The 19852-nt window shown below is 55.0% G+C and overlaps 1 protein-coding gene across 3 annotated transcripts in view; it reads right to left on the reverse strand.

Moving 5' to 3' along the window:
* The window catches only part of MTCL3 (MTCL family member 3), a 132596-nt gene extending 113101 nt beyond the window's left edge, over positions 1-19495 (reverse strand). For all 3 annotated transcript variants that reach the window (XM_077289413.1, XM_077289412.1, XM_077289414.1), the window contains exon 1: positions 18771-19495. In XM_077289413.1, coding sequence (XP_077145528.1) covers positions 18771-19493 — 723 coding nt within the window. In that variant the 5' untranslated portion in view covers positions 19494-19495. The remainder of the gene's footprint in view (positions 1-18770) is intronic.
* Positions 19496-19852: the final 357 nt, after the last annotated feature.

The raw sequence follows: 19852 nt of genomic DNA on the forward strand, positions 1-19852 counted from the left end.
GACATCACTCCCTCCACCATATGTGCACTGAGGACCCTCTCTCCATGATCAGACAGGCCTGATGACATCACTCCCTCCACCATGTGTGCACAGATGAGGACCCTCTCTCCATGATCAGACAGGCCTGATGACATCACTCCCTCCACCATGTGTGCACAGATGAGGACCCTCTCTCCATGGTCAGACAGACCTGATGACATCACTCCCTCCACCATGTGTGCACAGATGAGGACCCTCTCTCCATGATCAGACAGACCTGATGACATCACCCCCTCCACCATATGTGCACTGATGAGGACCCTCTCTCCATGGTCAGACAGGCCCGATGACATCACTCCCTCCACCATGTGTGCACAGATGAGGACCCTCTCTCCCTGATGACATCACTCCCTCCACCATGTGTGCACAGATGAGGACCCTCTCTCCATGATCAGACAGACCTGATGACATCACCCCCTCCACCATATGTGCACTGATGAGGACCCTCTCTCCATGATCAGACAGGCCCGATGACATCACTCCCTCCACCATGTGTGCACAGATGAGGACCCTCTCTCCCTGATGACATCACTCCCTCCACTATGTGTGCACAGATGAGGACCCTCTCTCCATGGTCAGACAGGCCCGATGACATCACTCCCTCCACCATATGTGCACTGAGGACACTCTCTCCATGGTCAGACAGACCTGATGACATCACTCCCTCCACCATGTGTGCACAGATGAGGACCCTCTCTCCATGATCAGACAGACCCGATGACATCACTCCCTCCACCATGTGTGCACAGATGAGGACCCTCTCTCCATGATCAGACAGGCCCGATGACATCACTCCCTCCACCATATGTGCACAGATGAGGACCCTCTCTCCATGGTCAGACAGGCCCGATGACATCACTCCCTCCACCATATGTGCACAGATGAGGACCCTCTCTCCATGGTCAGACAGGCCTGATGACATCACTCCCTCCACCATATGTGCACAGATGAGGACCCTCTCTCCATGGTCAGACAGGCCTGATGACATCACTCCCTCCACCATGTGTGCACAGATGAGGACCCTCTCTCCATGATCAGACAGGCCCGATGACATCACTCCCTCCACCATGTGTGCACCGATGAGGACCCTCTCTCCATGGTCAGACAGCCTTATGACATCACTCCCTCCACCATGTGTGCACAGATGAGGACCCTCTCTCCATGGTCAGACAGGCCCGATGACATCACTCCCTCCACCATGTGTGCACAGATGAGGACCCTCTCTCCCTGATGACATCACTCCCTCCACCATGTGTGCACAGATGAGGACCCTCTCTTCATGATCAGACAGACCTGATGACATCACTCCCTCCACCATGTGTGCACAGATGAGGACCCTCTCTCCATGGTCAGACAGACCTGATGACATCACTCCCTCCACCATGTGTGCACAGATGAGGACCCTCTCTCCATGATCAGACAGACCTGATGACATCACCCCCTCCACCATATGTGCACTGATGAGGACCCTCTCTCCATGATCAGACAGGCCTGATGACATCACTCCCTCCACCATGTGTGCACAGATGAGGACCCTCTCTCCATGGTCAGATAGATCTGATGACATCACTCCCTCCACCATGTGTGCACAGATGAGGACCCTCTCTCCATGATCAGACAGACCCGATGACATCACTCCCTCCACCATATGTGCACTGATGAGGACCCTCTCTCCATGGTCAGACAGGCCCGATGACATCACTCCCTCCACCATATGTGCACAGATGAGGACCCTCTCTCCATGGTCAGACAGGCCCGATGACATCACTCCCTCCACCATATGTGCACAGATGAGGACCCTCTCTCCATGGTCAGACAGGCCTGATGATATCACTCCCTCCACCATATGTGCACAGATGAGGACCCTCTCTCCATGGTCAGACAGGCCTGATGACATCACTCCCTCCACCATGTGTGCACAGATGAGGACCCTCTCTCCATGATCAGACAGGCCCGATGACATCACTCCCTCCACCATGTGTGCACCGATGAGGACCCTCTCTCCATGGTCAGACAGCCTTATGACATCACTCCCTCCACCATGTGTGCACAGATGAGGACCCTCTCTCCATGGTCAGACAGGCCCGATGACATCACTCCCTCCACCATGTGTGCACAGATGAGGACCCTCTCTCCATGGTCAGACAGACCTGATGACATCACTCCCTCCACCATATGTGCACAGATGAGGACCCTCTCTCCCTGTTGACATCACTCCCTCCACCATGTGTGCACAGATGAGGACCCTCTCTTCATGATCAGACAGACCTGATGACATCACTCCCTCCACCATGTGTGCACAGATGAGGACCCTCTCTCCATCGTCAGACAGACCTGATGACATCACTCCCTCCACCATGTGTGCACAGATGAGGACCCTCTCTCCATGATCAGACAGACCTGATGACATCACCCCCTCCACCATATGTGCACTGATGAGGACCCTCTCTCCATGGTCAGACAGGCCCGATGACATCACTCCCTCCACCATGTGTGCACAGATGAGGACCCTCTCTCCCTGATGACATCACTCCCTCCACCATGTGTGCACAGATGAGGACCCTCTCTCCCTGATGACATCACTCCCTCCACTATGTGTGCACAGATGAGGACCCTCTCTCCATGGTCAGACAGGCCCGATGACATCACTCCCTCCACCATATGTGCACTGAGGACACTCTCTCCATGGTCAGACAGACCTGATGACATCACTCCCTCCACCATGTGTGCACAGATGAGGACCCTCTCTCCATGATCAGACAGACCCGATGACATCACTCCCTCCACCATGTGTGCACAGATGAGGACCCTCTCTCCATGATCAGACAGGCCCGATGACATCACTCCCTCCACCATATGTGCACAGATGAGGACCCTCTCTCCATGATCAGACAGACCCGATGACATCACTCCCTCCACCATGTGTGCACAGATGAGGACCCTCTCTCCATGATCAGACAGGCCTGATGACATCACTCCCTCCACCATATGTGCACAGATGAGGACCCTCTCTCCATGGTCAGACAGGCCCGATGACATCACTCCCTCCACCATATGTGCACAGATGAGGACCCTCTCTCCATGGTCAGACAGGCCTGATGACATCACTCCCTCCACCATATGTGCACAGATGAGGACCCTCTCTCCATGGTCAGACAGGCCCGATGACATCACTCCCTCCACCATATGTGCACAGATGAGGACCCTCTCTCCATGGTCAGACAGGCCCAATGACATCATTCCTTCCACCATATTTGCACAGATGAGGACCCTCTCTCCATGGTCAGACAGGCCTGATGACATCACTCCCTCCATCATATGTGCACAGATGAGGACCCTCTCTCCATGGTCAGACAGGCCCGATGACATCACTCCCTCCACCATATGTGCACAGATGAGGACCCTCTTCATGGTCAGACAGACCTGATGACATCATTCCCTCCACCATGTGTGCACAGATGAGGACCCTCTCTCCATGATCAGACAGGCACGATGACATCACTCCTTCCACAATATTTGCACAGATGAGGACCCTCTCTCCATGGTCAGACAGGCCTGATGACATCACTCCCTCCACCATATGTGCACAGATGAGGACCCTCTCTCCATGATCAGACAGGCCCGATGACATCACTCCCTCCACCATATGTGCACAGATGAGGACCCTCTCTCCAAGATCAGACAGGCCCGATGACATCACTCCTTCCACAATATTTGCACAGATGAGGACCCTCTCTCCATGGTCAGACAGGCCCGATGACATCACTCCCTCCACCATATGTGCACAGATGAGGACCCTCTCTCCATGGTCAGATAGACCTGATGACATCACTCCCTCCACCATGTGTGCACAGATGAGGACCCTCTCTCCATGATCAGAGAGACCTGATGACATCACTCCTTCCACCATGTGTGCACAGATGAGGACCCTCTCTCCATGATCAGACAGACCTGATGACATCACTCCCTCCACCATATGTGCACAGATGAGGACCCTCTCTCCATGGTCAGACAGACCTGATGACATCACTCCCTCCACCATGTGTGCACAGATGAGGACCCTCTCTCCATGGTCTGACAGCCCCGATGACATCACTCCCTCCACCATATGTGCACAGATGAGGACCCTCTCTCCATGGTCAGACAGGCCCGATGACATCACTCCCTCCACCATATGTGCACTGAGGACCCTCTCTCCATGGTCAGACACACCTGATGACATCACTCCCTCCACCATATGTGCACAGATGAGGACCCTCTCTCCATGATCAGACAGACCTGATGACATCACTCCCTCCACCATGTGTGCACAGATGAGGACCCTCTTCATGGTCAGATAGACCTGATGACATCACTCCCTCCACCATATGTGCACAGATAAGGACCCTCTCTCCATGATCAGACAGGCCTGATGACATCACTCCCTCCACCATATGTGCACAGATGAGGACCATCTCTCCCTGATCAGACAGGCCTGATGACATCACTCCCTCCACCATATGTGCGCAGATGAGGACCATCTCTCCGTGATCAGACAGGCCTGATGACATCACTCCCTCCACCATGTGTGCACTGATGAGGACCCTCTCTCCATGATCAGACAGACCTGATGACATCACTCCCTCCACCATATGTGCACAGATGAGGACCCTCTCTCCATGGTCAGACAGACCTGATGACATCACTCCCTCCACCATGTGTGCACAGATGAGGACCCTCTCTCCATGGTCAGACAGACTTGATGACATCACTCCCTCCACCATGTGTGCAGAGATGAGGACCCTCTCTCCCTGATCAGACAGGCCTGATGACATCACTCCCTCCAACATGTGTGCACAGATGAGGACCCTCTCTCCCTGATCAGACAGGCCTGATGACATCACTCCCTCCACCATGTGTGCACAGATGAGGACCCTCTCTCCATGGTCTTGACAGCCCCGATGACATCACTCCCTCCACCATATGTGCACAGATGAGGACCCTCTCTCCATGGTCAGACAGACCTGATGACATCACTCCCTCCACCATATGTGCACAGATGAGGACCCTCTCTCCATGGTCTGACAGCCCCGATGACATCACTCCCTCCACCATATGCGCACTGAGGACCCTCTCTCCCTGATCAGACAGGCCTGATGACATCACTCCCTCCAACATGTGTGCACAGATGAGGACCCTTTCCCTATGGTCAGATAGACCTGATAACATCACTCCCTCCACCATATGTGCACAGATGAGGACCCTCTCTCCATGGTCTGACAGCCCCGATGACATCACTCCCTCCACCATATGCGCACTGAGGACCCTCTCTCCCTGATCAGACAGGCCTGATGACATCACTCCCTCCACCATATGTGCACAGATGAGGACCATCTCTCCATGGTCAGACAGGCCTGATGACATCACTCCCTCCACCATATGTGCACAGATGAGGACCCTCTGTCCATGGTCTGACAGCCCCGATGACATCACTCCCTCCACCATATGTGCACTGAGGACCCTCTCTCCATGATCAGACAGGCCTGATGACATCACTCCCTCCACCATGTGTGCACAGATGAGGACCCTCTCTCCATGATCAGACAGGCCTGATGACATCACTCCCTCCACCATGTGTGCACATATGAGCACCCTCTCTCCATGATCAGACAGACCCGATGACATCACTCCCTCCACCATATGTGCACAGATGAGGACCCTCTCTCCATGATCAGACAGACCTGATGACATCACTCCCTCCACCATATGTGCACAGATGAGGACCCTCTCTCCATGGTCAGACAGACCTGATGACATCACTCCCTCCACCATGTGTGCACAGATGAGGACCCTCTCTCCATGGTCAGACAGACTTGATGACATCACTCCCTCCACCATGTGTGCAGAGATGAGGACCCTCTCTCCCTGATCAGACAGGCCTGATGACATCACTCCCTCCAACATGTGTGCACAGATGAGGACCCTCTCTCCCTGATCAGACAGGCCTGATGACATCACTCCCTCCACCATGTGTGCACAGATGAGGACCCTCTCTCCATGGTCTTGACAGCCCCGATGACATCACTTCCTCCACCATATGTGCACTGAGGACCCTCTCTCCCTGATCAGACAGACCTGATGACATCACTCCCTCCACCATATGTGCACAGATGAGAACCCTCTCTCCATGGTCAGACAGACCTGATGACATCACTCCCTCCACCATATGTGCACAGATGAGGACCCTCTCTCCATGGTCTGACAGCCCCGATGACATCACTCCCTCCACCATATGCGCACTGAGGACCCTCTCTCCCTGATCAGACAGGCCTGATGACATCACTCCCTCCAACATGTGTGCACAGATGAGGACCCTTTCCCTATGGTCAGATAGACCTGATAACATCACTCCCTCCACCATATGTGCACAGATGAGGACCCTCTCTCCATGGTCTGACAGCCCCGATGACATCACTCCCTCCACCATATGCGCACAGATGAGGACCATCTCTCCATGGTCAGACAGGCCTGATGACATCACTCCCTCCACCATATGTGCACAGATGAGGACCCTCTGTCCATGGTCTGACAGCCCCGATGACATCACTCCCTCCACCATATGTGCACTGAGGACCCTCTCTCCATGATCAGACAGGCCTGATGACATCACTCCCTCCACCATGTGTGCACAGATGAGGACCCTCTCTCCATGATCACACAGGCCTGATGACATCACTCCCTCCACCATGTGTGCACATATGAGCACCCTCTCTCCATGATCAGACAGACCCGATGACATCACTCCCTCCACCATGTGTGCACAGATGAGGACCCTCTCTCCATGATCAGACAGACCCGATGACATCACTCCCTCCACCATGTGTGCACCGATGAGGACCCTCTCTCCATGGTCAGACAGCCTTATGACATCACTCCCTCCACCATGTGTGCACAGATGAGGACCCTCTCTCCATGGTCAGACAGGCCCGATGACATCACTCCCTCCACCATGTGTGCACAGATGAGGACCCTCTCTCCATGGTCAGACAGGCCCGATGACATCACTCCCTCCACCATATGTGCACAGATGAGGACCCTCTCTCCATGGTCAGACAGGCCTGATGATATCACTCCCTCCACCATATGTGCACAGATGAGGACCCTCTCTCCATGGTCAGACAGGCCTGATGACATCACTCCCTCCACCATGTGTGCACAGATGAGGACCCTCTCTCCATGATCAGACAGGCCCGATGACATCACTCCCTCCACCATGTGTGCACCGATGAGGACCCTCTCTCCATGGTCAGACAGCCTTATGACATCACTCCCTCCACCATGTGTGCACAGATGAGGACCCTCTCTCCATGGTCAGACAGGCCCGATGACATCACTCCCTCCACCATGTGTGCACAGATGAGGACCCTCTCTCCATGGTCAGACAGACCTGATGACATCACTCCCTCCACCATATGTGCACAGATGAGGACCCTCTCTCCCTGTTGACATCACTCCCTCCACCATGTGTGCACAGATGAGGACCCTCTCTTCATGATCAGACAGACCTGATGACATCACTCCCTCCACCATGTGTGCACAGATGAGGACCCTCTCTCCATCGTCAGACAGACCTGATGACATCACTCCCTCCACCATGTGTGCACAGATGAGGACCCTCTCTCCATGATCAGACAGACCTGATGACATCACCCCCTCCACCATATGTGCACTGATGAGGACCCTCTCTCCATGGTCAGACAGGCCCGATGACATCACTCCCTCCACCATGTGTGCACAGATGAGGACCCTCTCTCCCTGATGACATCACTCCCTCCACCATGTGTGCACAGATGAGGACCCTCTCTCCCTGATGACATCACTCCCTCCACTATGTGTGCACAGATGAGGACCCTCTCTCCATGGTCAGACAGGCCCGATGACATCACTCCCTCCACCATATGTGCACTGAGGACACTCTCTCCATGGTCAGACAGACCTGATGACATCACTCCCTCCACCATGTGTGCACAGATGAGGACCCTCTCTCCATGATCAGACAGACCCGATGACATCACTCCCTCCACCATGTGTGCACAGATGAGGACCCTCTCTCCATGATCAGACAGGCCCGATGACATCACTCCCTCCACCATATGTGCACAGATGAGGACCCTCTCTCCATGATCAGACAGACCCGATGACATCACTCCCTCCACCATGTGTGCACAGATGAGGACCCTCTCTCCATGATCAGACAGGCCTGATGACATCACTCCCTCCACCATATGTGCACAGATGAGGACCCTCTCTCCATGGTCAGACAGGCCCGATGACATCACTCCCTCCACCATATGTGCACAGATGAGGACCCTCTCTCCATGGTCAGACAGGCCTGATGACATCACTCCCTCCACCATATGTGCACAGATGAGGACCCTCTCTCCATGGTCAGACAGGCCCGATGACATCACTCCCTCCACCATATGTGCACAGATGAGGACCCTCTCTCCATGGTCAGACAGGCCCAATGACATCATTCCTTCCACCATATTTGCACAGATGAGGACCCTCTCTCCATGGTCAGACAGGCCTGATGACATCACTCCCTCCATCATATGTGCACAGATGAGGACCCTCTCTCCATGGTCAGACAGGCCCGATGACATCACTCCCTCCACCATATGTGCACAGATGAGGACCCTCTTCATGGTCAGACAGACCTGATGACATCATTCCCTCCACCATGTGTGCACAGATGAGGACCCTCTCTCCATGATCAGACAGGCACGATGACATCACTCCTTCCACAATATTTGCACAGATGAGGACCCTCTCTCCATGGTCAGACAGGCCTGATGACATCACTCCCTCCACCATATGTGCACAGATGAGGACCCTCTCTCCATGATCAGACAGGCCCGATGACATCACTCCCTCCACCATATGTGCACAGATGAGGACCCTCTCTCCAAGATCAGACAGGCCCGATGACATCACTCCTTCCACAATATTTGCACAGATGAGGACCCTCTCTCCATGGTCAGACAGGCCCGATGACATCACTCCCTCCACCATATGTGCACAGATGAGGACCCTCTCTCCATGGTCAGATAGACCTGATGACATCACTCCCTCCACCATGTGTGCACAGATGAGGACCCTCTCTCCATGATCAGAGAGACCTGATGACATCACTCCTTCCACCATGTGTGCACAGATGAGGACCCTCTCTCCATGATCAGACAGACCTGATGACATCACTCCCTCCACCATATGTGCACAGATGAGGACCCTCTCTCCATGGTCAGACAGACCTGATGACATCACTCCCTCCACCATGTGTGCACAGATGAGGACCCTCTCTCCATGGTCTGACAGCCCCGATGACATCACTCCCTCCACCATATGTGCACAGATGAGGACCCTCTCTCCATTGTCAGACAGGCCCGATGACATCACTCCCTCCACCATATGTGCACTGAGGACCCTCTCTCCATGGTCAGACACACCTGATGACATCACTCCCTCCACCATGTGTGCACAGATGAGGACCCTCTCTCCATGATCAGAGAGACCTGATGACATCACTCCTTCCACCATGTGTGCACAGATGAGGACCCTCTCTCCATGATCAGACAGACCTGATGACATCACTCCCTCCACCATATGTGCACAGATGAGGACCCTCTCTCCATGGTCAGACAGACCTGATGACATCACTCCCTCCACCATGTGTGCACAGATGAGGACCCTCTCTCCATGGTCTGACAGCCCCGATGACATCACTCCCTCCACCATATGTGCACAGATGAGGACCCTCTCTCCATGGTCAGACAGGCCCGATGACATCACTCCCTCCACCATATGTGCACTGAGGACCCTCTCTCCATGGTCAGACACACCTGATGACATCACTCCCTCCACCATATGTGCACAGATGAGGACCCTCTCTCCATGATCAGACAGACCTGATGACATCACTCCCTCCACCATGTGTGCACAGATGAGGACCCTCTTCATGGTCAGATAGACCTGATGACATCACTCCCTCCACCATATGTGCACAGATAAGGACCCTCTCTCCATGATCAGACAGGCCTGATGACATCACTCCCTCCACCATATGTGCACAGATGAGGACCATCTCTCCCTGATCAGACAGGCCTGATGACATCACTCCCTCCACCATATGTGCGCAGATGAGGACCATCTCTCCGTGATCAGACAGGCCTGATGACATCACTCCCTCCACCATGTGTGCACTGATGAGGACCCTCTCTCCATGATCAGACAGACCTGATGACATCACTCCCTCCACCATATGTGCACAGATGAGGACCCTCTCTCCATGGTCAGACAGACCTGATGACATCACTCCCTCCACCATGTGTGCACAGATGAGGACCCTCTCTCCATGGTCAGACAGACTTGATGACATCACTCCCTCCACCATGTGTGCAGAGATGAGGACCCTCTCTCCCTGATCAGACAGGCCTGATGACATCACTCCCTCCAACATGTGTGCACAGATGAGGACCCTCTCTCCCTGATCAGACAGGCCTGATGACATCACTCCCTCCACCATGTGTGCACAGATGAGGACCCTCTCTCCATGGTCTTGACAGCCCCGATGACATCACTTCCTCCACCATATGTGCACTGAGGACCCTCTCTCCCTGATCAGACAGACCTGATGACATCACTCCCTCCACCATATGTGCACAGATGAGGACCCTCTCTCCATGGTCAGACAGACCTGATGACATCACTCCCTCCACCATATGTGCACAGATGAGGACCCTCTCTCCATGGTCTGACAGCCCCGATGACATCACTCCCTCCACCATATGCGCACTGAGGACCCTCTCTCCCTGATCAGACAGGCCTGATGACATCACTCCCTCCAACATGTGTGCACAGATGAGGACCCTTTCCCTATGGTCAGATAGACCTGATAACATCACTCCCTCCACCATATGTGCACAGATGAGGACCCTCTCTCCATGGTCTGACAGCCCCGATGACATCACTCCCTCCACCATATGCGCACTGAGGACCCTCTCTCCCTGATCAGACAGGCCTGATGACATCACTCCCTCCACCATATGTGCACAGATGAGGACCATCTCTCCATGGTCAGACAGGCCTGATGACATCACTCCCTCCACCATATGTGCACAGATGAGGACCCTCTGTCCATGGTCTGACAGCCCCGATGACATCACTCCCTCCACCATATGTGCACTGAGGACCCTCTCTCCATGATCAGACAGGCCTGATGACATCACTCCCTCCACCATGTGTGCACAGATGAGGACCCTCTCTCCATGATCAGACAGGCCTGATGACATCACTCCCTCCACCATGTGTGCACATATGAGCACCCTCTCTCCATGATCAGACAGACCCGATGACATCACTCCCTCCACCATATGTGCACAGATGAGGACCCTCTCTCCATGATCAGACAGACCTGATGACATCACTCCCTCCACCATATGTGCACAGATGAGGACCCTCTCTCCATGGTCAGACAGACCTGATGACATCACTCCCTCCACCATGTGTGCACAGATGAGGACCCTCTCTCCATGGTCAGACAGACTTGATGACATCACTCCCTCCACCATGTGTGCAGAGATGAGGACCCTCTCTCCCTGATCAGACAGGCCTGATGACATCACTCCCTCCAACATGTGTGCACAGATGAGGACCCTCTCTCCCTGATCAGACAGGCCTGATGACATCACTCCCTCCACCATGTGTGCACAGATGAGGACCCTCTCTCCATGGTCTTGACAGCCCCGATGACATCACTTCCTCCACCATATGTGCACTGAGGACCCTCTCTCCCTGATCAGACAGACCTGATGACATCACTCCCTCCACCATATGTGCACAGATGAGGACCCTCTCTCCATGGTCAGACAGACCTGATGACATCACTCCCTCCACCATATGTGCACAGATGAGGACCCTCTCTCCATGGTCTGACAGCCCCGATGACATCACTCCCTCCACCATATGCGCACTGAGGACCCTCTCTCCCTGATCAGACAGGCCTGATGACATCACTCCCTCCAACATGTGTGCACAGATGAGGACCCTTTCCCTATGGTCAGATAGACCTGATAACATCACTCCCTCCACCATATGTGCACAGATGAGGACCCTCTCTCCATGGTCTGACAGCCCCGATGACATCACTCCCTCCACCATATGCGCACTGAGGACCCTCTCTCCCTGATCAGACAGGCCTGATGACATCACTCCCTCCACCATATGTGCACAGATGAGGACCATCTCTCCATGGTCAGACAGGCCTGATGACATCACTCCCTCCACCATATGTGCACAGATGAGGACCCTCTGTCCATGGTCTGACAGCCCCGATGACATCACTCCCTCCACCATATGTGCACTGAGGACCCTCTCTCCATGATCAGACAGGCCTGATGACATCACTCCCTCCACCATGTGTGCACAGATGAGGACCCTCTCTCCATGATCAGACAGGCCTGATGACATCACTCCCTCCACCATGTGTGCACATATGAGCACCCTCTCTCCATGATCAGACAGACCCGATGACATCACTCCCTCCACCATATGTGCACAGATGAGTACCCTCTCTCCATGATCAGACAGACCTGATGACATCACTCCCTCCACCATGTGTGCACAGATGAGGACCCTCTCTCCATGGTCAGATAGATCTGATGACATCACTCCCTCCACCATGTGTGCACAGATGAGGACCCTCTCTCCATGATCAGACAGACCCGATGACATCACTCCCTCCACCATATGTGCACTGATGAGGACCCTCTCTCCATGGTCAGACAGGCCCGATGACATCACTCCCTCCACCATATGTGCACAGATGAGGACCCTCTCTCCATGGTCAGACAGGCCCGATGACATCACTCCCTCCACCATATGTGCACAGATGAGGACCCTCTCTCCATGGTCAGACAGGCCTGATGACATCACTCCCTCCACCATATGTGCACAGATGAGGACCCTCTCTCCATGGTCAGACAGGCCTGATGACATCACTCCCTCCACCATGTGTGCACAGATGAGGACCCTCTCTCCATGGTCAGACAGACCTGATGACATCACTCCCTCCACCATATGTGCACAGATGAGGACCCTCTCTCCCTGTTGACATCACTCCCTCCACCATGTGTGCACAGATGAGGACCCTCTCTTCATGATCAGACAGACCTGATGACATCACTCCCTCCACCATGTGTGCACAGATGAGGACCCTCTCTCCATGGTCAGACAGACCTGATGACATCACTCCCTCCACCATGTGTGCACAGATGAGGACCCTCTCTCCATGATCAGACAGACCTGATGACATCACCCCCTCCACCATATGTGCACTGATGAGGACCCTCTCTCCATGGTCAGACAGGCCCGATGACATCACTCCCTCCACCATGTGTGCACAGATGAGGACCCTCTCTCCCTGATGACATCACTCCCTCCACCATGTGTGCACAGATGAGGACCCTCTCTCCATGATCAGACAGACCTGATGACATCACCCCCTCCACCATATGTGCACTGATGAGGACCCTCTCTCCATGATCAGACAGGCCCGATGACATCACTCCCTCCACCATGTGTGCACAGATGAGGACCCTCTCTCCCTGATGACATCACTCCCTCCACTATGTGTGCACAGATGAGGACCCTCTCTCCATGGTCAGACAGGCCCGATGACATCACTCCCTCCACCATATGTGCACTGAGGACACTCTCTCCATGGTCAGACAGACCTGATGACATCACTCCCTCCACCATGTGTGCACAGATGAGGACCCTCTCTCCATGATCAGACAGACCCGATGACATCACTCCCTCCACCATGTGTGCACAGATGAGGACCCTCTCTCCATGATCAGACAGGCCCGATGACATCACTCCCTCCACCATATGTGCACAGATGAGGACCCTCTCTCCATGGTCAGACAGGCCCGATGACATCACTCCCTCCACCATATGTGCACAGATGAGGACCCTCTCTCCATGGTCAGACAGGCCTGATGACATCACTCCCTCCACCATATGTGCACTGAGGACCCTCTCTCCATGATCAGACAGGCCCGATGACATCACTCCCTCCACCATGTGTGCACCGATGAGGACCCTCTCTCCATGGTCAGACAGCCTTATGACATCACTCCCTCCACCATGTGTGCACAGATGAGGACCCTCTCTCCATGGTCAGACAGGCCCGATGACATCACTCCCTCCACCATGTGTGCACAGATGAGGACCCTCTCTCCCTGATGACATCACTCCCTCCACCATGTGTGCACAGATGAGGACCCTCTCTTCATGATCAGACAGACCTGATGACATCACTCCCTCCACCATGTGTGCACAGATGAGGACCCTCTCTCCATGGTCAGACAGACCTGATGACATCACTCCCTCCACCATGTGTGCACAGATGAGGACCCTCTCTCCATGATCAGACAGACCTGATGACATCACCCCCTCCACCATATGTGCACTGATGAGGACCCTCTCTCCATGATCAGACAGGCCTGATGACATCACTCCCTCCACCATGTGTGCACAGATGAGGACCCTCTCTCCATGATCAGACAGACCCGATGACATCACTCCCTCCACCATATGTGCACAGATGAGGACCCTCTCTCCATGATCAGACAGACCTGATGACATCACTCCCTCCACCATGTGTGCACAGATGAGGACCCTCTCTCCATGGTCAGATAGATCTGATGACATCACTCCCTCCACCATGTGTGCACAGATGAGGACCCTCTCTCCATGATCAGACAGACCCGATGACATCACTCCCTCCACCATATGTGCACTGATGAGGACCCTCTCTCCATGGTCAGACAGGCCCGATGACATCACTCCCTCCACCATATGTGCACAGATGAGGACCCTCTCTCCATGGTCAGACAGGCCCGATGACATCACTCCCTCCACCATATGTGCACAGATGAGGACCCTCTCTCCATGGTCAGACAGGCCTGATGACATCACTCCCTCCACCATATGTGCACAGATGAGGACCCTCTCTCCATGGTCAGACAGGCCTGATGACATCACTCCCTCCACCATGTGTGCACAGATGAGGACCCTCTCTCCATGATCAGACAGGCCCGATGACATCACTCCCTCCACCATGTGTGCACCGATGAGGACCCTCTCTCCATGGTCAGACAGCCTTATGACATCACTCCCTCCACCATGTGTGCACAGATGAGGACCCTCTCTCCATGGTCAGACAGGCCCGATGACATCACTCCCTCCACCATGTGTGCACAGATGAGGACCCTCTCTCCATGGTCAGACAGACCTGATGACATCACTCCCTCCACCATATGTGCACAGATGAGGACCCTCTCTCCCTGTTGACATCACTCCCTCCACCATGTGTGCACAGATGAGGACCCTCTCTTCATGATCAGACAGACCTGATGACATCACTCCCTCCACCATGTGTGCACAGATGAGGACCCTCTCTCCATCGTCAGACAGACCTGATGACATCACTCCCTCCACCATGTGTGCACAGATGAGGACCCTCTCTCCATGATCAGACAGACCTGATGACATCACCCCCTCCACCATATGTGCACTGATGAGGACCCTCTCTCCATGGTCAGACAGGCCCGATGACATCACTCCCTCCACCATGTGTGCACAGATGAGGACCCTCTCTCCCTGATGACATCACTCCCTCCACCATGTGTGCACAGATGAGGACCCTCTCTCCCTGATGACATCACTCCCTCCACTATGTGTGCACAGATGAGGACCCTCTCTCCATGGTCAGACAGGCCCGATGACATCACTCCCTCCACCATATGTGCACTGAGGACACTCTCTCCATGGTCAGACAGACCTGATGACATCACTCCCTCCACCATGTGTGCACAGATGAGGACCCTCTCTCCATGATCAGACAGACCCGATGACATCACTCCCTCCACCATGTGTGCACAGATGAGGACCCTCTCTCCATGATCAGACAGGCCCGATGACATCACTCCCTCCACCATATGTGCACAGATGAGGACCCTCTCTCCATGATCAGACAGACCCGATGACATCACTCCCTCCACCATGTGTGCACAGATGAGGACCCTCTCTCCATGATCAGACAGGCCTGATGACATCACTCCCTCCACCATATGTGCACAGATGAGGACCCTCTCTCCATGGTCAGACAGGCCCGATGACATCACTCCCTCCACCATATGTGCACAGATGAGGACCCTCTCTCCATGGTCAGACAGGCCTGATGACATCACTCCCTCCACCATATGTGCACAGATGAGGACCCTCTCTCCATGGTCAGACAGGCCTGATGACATCACTCCCTCCACCATGTGTGCACAGATGAGGACCCTCTCTCCATGATCAGACAGGCCCGATGACATCACTCCCTCCACCATGTGTGCACCGATGAGGACCCTCTCTCCATGGTCAGACAGCCTTATGACATCACTCCCTCCACCATGTGTGCACAGATGAGGACCCTCTCTCCATGGTCAGACAGGCCCGATGACATCACTCCCTCCACCATGTGTGCACAGATGAGGACCCTCTCTCCCTGATGACATCACTCCCTCCACCATGTGTGCACAGATGAGGACCCTCTCTTCATGATCAGACAGACCTGATGACATCACTCCCTCCACCATGTGTGCACAGATGAGGACCCTCTCTCCATGGTCAGACAGACCTGATGACATCACTCCCTCCACCATGTGTGCACAGATGAGGAGCCTCTCTCCATGATCAGACAGACCTGATGACATCACCCCCTCCACCATATGTGCACTGATGAGGACCCTCTCTCCATGGTCAGACAGGCCCAATGACATCACTCCCTCCACCATGTGTGCACAGATGAGGACCCTCTCTCCCTGATGACATCACTCCCTCCACCATGTGTGCACAGATGAGGACCCTCTCTCCCTGATGACATCACTCCCTCCACTATGTGTGCACAGATGAGGACCCTCTCTCCATGGTCAGACAGGCCCGATGACATCACTCCCTCCACCATATGTGCACTGAGGACCCTCTGTCCATGGTCAGACAGACCTGATGACATCACTCCCTCCACCATGTGTGCACAGATGAGGACCCTCTCTCCATGATCAGACAGACCCGATGACATCACTCCCTCCACCATGTGTGCACAGATGAGGACCCTCTCTCCATGATCAGACAGGCCCGATGACATCACTCCCTCCACCATATGTGCACAGATGAGGACCCTCTCTGCATGGTCAGACAGACCTGATGACATCACTCCCTCCACCATATGTGCACAGATGAGGACCCTCTCTCCATGGTCAGACAGGCCTGATGACATCACTCCCTCCACCATGTGTGCACAGATGAGGACCCTCTCTCCATGATCAGACAGGCCCGATGACATCACTCCCTCCACCATGTGTGCACCGATGAGGACCCTCTCTCCATGGTCAGACAGGCCTTATGACATCACTCCCTCCACCATGTGTGCACAGATGAGGACCCTCTCTCCATGGTCAGACAGGCCCGATGACATCACTCCCTCCACCATGTGTGCACAGATGAGGACCCTCTCTCCCTGATGACATCACTCCCTCCACCATGTGTGCACAGATGAGGACCCTGTCTCCATGATCAGACAGGCCTGATGACATCACTCCCTCCACCATATGTGCACTGAGGACCCTCTCTCCATGGTCAGACAGACCTGATGACATCACTCCCTCCACCATGTGTGCACAGATGAGGACCCTCTCTCCATGATCAGACAGACCTGATGACATCACTCCCTCCACCATATGTGCACTGAGGACACTCTCTCCATGGTCAGACAGACCTGATGACATCACTCCCTCCACCATGTGTGCACAGATGAGGACCCTCTCTCCCTGATGACATCACTCCCTCCACCATGTGTGCACAGATGAGGACCCTCTCTCCATGGTCAGACAGACCTGATGACATCACTCCCTCCACCATGTGTGCACAGATGAGGACCCTCTCTCCATGATCAGACAGGCCTGATGACATCACTCCCTCCACCATATGTGCACTGAGGACCCTCTCTCCCTGATGACATCACTCCCTCCACCATGTGTGCACAGATGAGGACCCTCTCTCCATGATGACATCACTCCCTCCACCATGTGTGCACAGATGAGGACCCTCTCTCCCTGATGACATCACTCCCTCCACCATGTGTGCACAGATGAGGACCCTCTCTCCCTGATGACATCAGTCCCTCCACCATGTGTGCACAGATGAGGACCCTCTCTCCATGGTCAGACAGACCCGATGACATCACTCCCTCCACCATATGTGCACAGATAAGGACCCTCTCTCCATGATCAGACAGGTCTGATGACATCACTCCCTCCACCATGTGTGCACAGATGAGGACCCTCTCTCCATGATGACATCACTCCCTCCACCATATGTGCACAGATAAGGACCCTCTCTCCATGATCAGACACGCCTGATGACATCACTCCCTCCACCATGTGTGCACAGATGAGGACCCTCTCTCCATGGTCAGACAGGCCTGATGACATCACTCCCTCCACCATGTGTGCACAGATGAGGACCCTCTCTCCCTGATGACATCACTCCCTCCACCATGTGTGCACAGATGAGGACCCTCTCTCCATGGTCAGACAGGCCCGATGACATCACCGCCTGCACAGACAATGGCAGCCCCTCACCTTCAGGCTGTCGTTCTCCTCCCTCAGCTGGTCCACTTCGTCCTGTAGCTGGCTGTCTGCCCTGGATGCCTCTGCGGCTGCCTGCTGCCCACCCGCCGGCTCTGCCTCCCCTCCGTCGCCCTTGGAGCTGATGGCACCGCCCGCCGCGGCCAGGCCTTTCTTCAGGTGGAACTGCATGAGCTCGGTCTGCAGGCAGCCTTCCTTCCAGTAGCCCCCTCCGCCGCTCTGCTTCTTGGGGCTCTTCCCCACCGCCCCGGCAGCCTGGGCGCCATCCCCTCCTTTGGGGGACGTTTTCCCCTTCTGCTTCGCGGTCTTCGGGGATCCGTCCCCCGGCTGCTCGGGGGTGGCCACTCTGCCTGGCTCCGTCTTTGCAGGGGACAGCTCGGACGGCTCTTGGCGCTGCGCCTCCAGGGCTCCTGGTGATGGGGGTCCTGCAGCGGCCTCCGCCCTGGATGCTGCGCGTTCAGCACCCCCGCCGCTGCGGACAGCTCCCTGCCAGGGATGCTGCGCCTCCGCTCTGCTGCAGGATGCCCGGCTGCCTCTCGCCACCTGCTTCCCAGCCGCAGCAGCCCGGCCTCCCGTCAGCGACCTGGCCCCTTGTCTCACTGCGAAGTCCCGGGGTCTGGCTGGCGACGATTGTTTTCTGCTGCTGCCCTCCGGATGCAGGCGAGGCTCAGCTGCAGTAGGAAGAGACGCAGCAGCGCCACCAGCTGGCCGACTCATGATCCTGCCTTGTGAGCGTGGCTGACACAGGACGGGCTGTGCCGTCAGTGCCGGAGATCCATCAGTACGGGGACTCTCCACCCAGACAGGGAGGGGCGAGGGGCTGAGCCCTGCCGGGGGGCAATGCACTGCTGAGCCCCCCACCAGCAGCCTAGGGTCACTGCATGCGGAGCTAGTGCAGTCACGGACCATGGGAAAAACATTACCCTCAGTGTGTCCCTTTTGTGTAGATTTGAAAGGGAGTCTGTCCCCCCAAATGCAAATTCAGCTTCTCAGGTATGAAAGGTATCCCCAATAAACTGGATAAGGCGGGGGCCCAAGAGGTAAGGGGGCCACTTCCACCTAAAAAGCAGGTGGAA

This window comes from Ranitomeya variabilis, chromosome 2, assembly GCF_051348905.1.
Source record: "Ranitomeya variabilis isolate aRanVar5 chromosome 2, aRanVar5.hap1, whole genome shotgun sequence".
NCBI classification, from domain to species: domain Eukaryota; kingdom Metazoa; phylum Chordata; class Amphibia; order Anura; family Dendrobatidae; genus Ranitomeya; species Ranitomeya variabilis.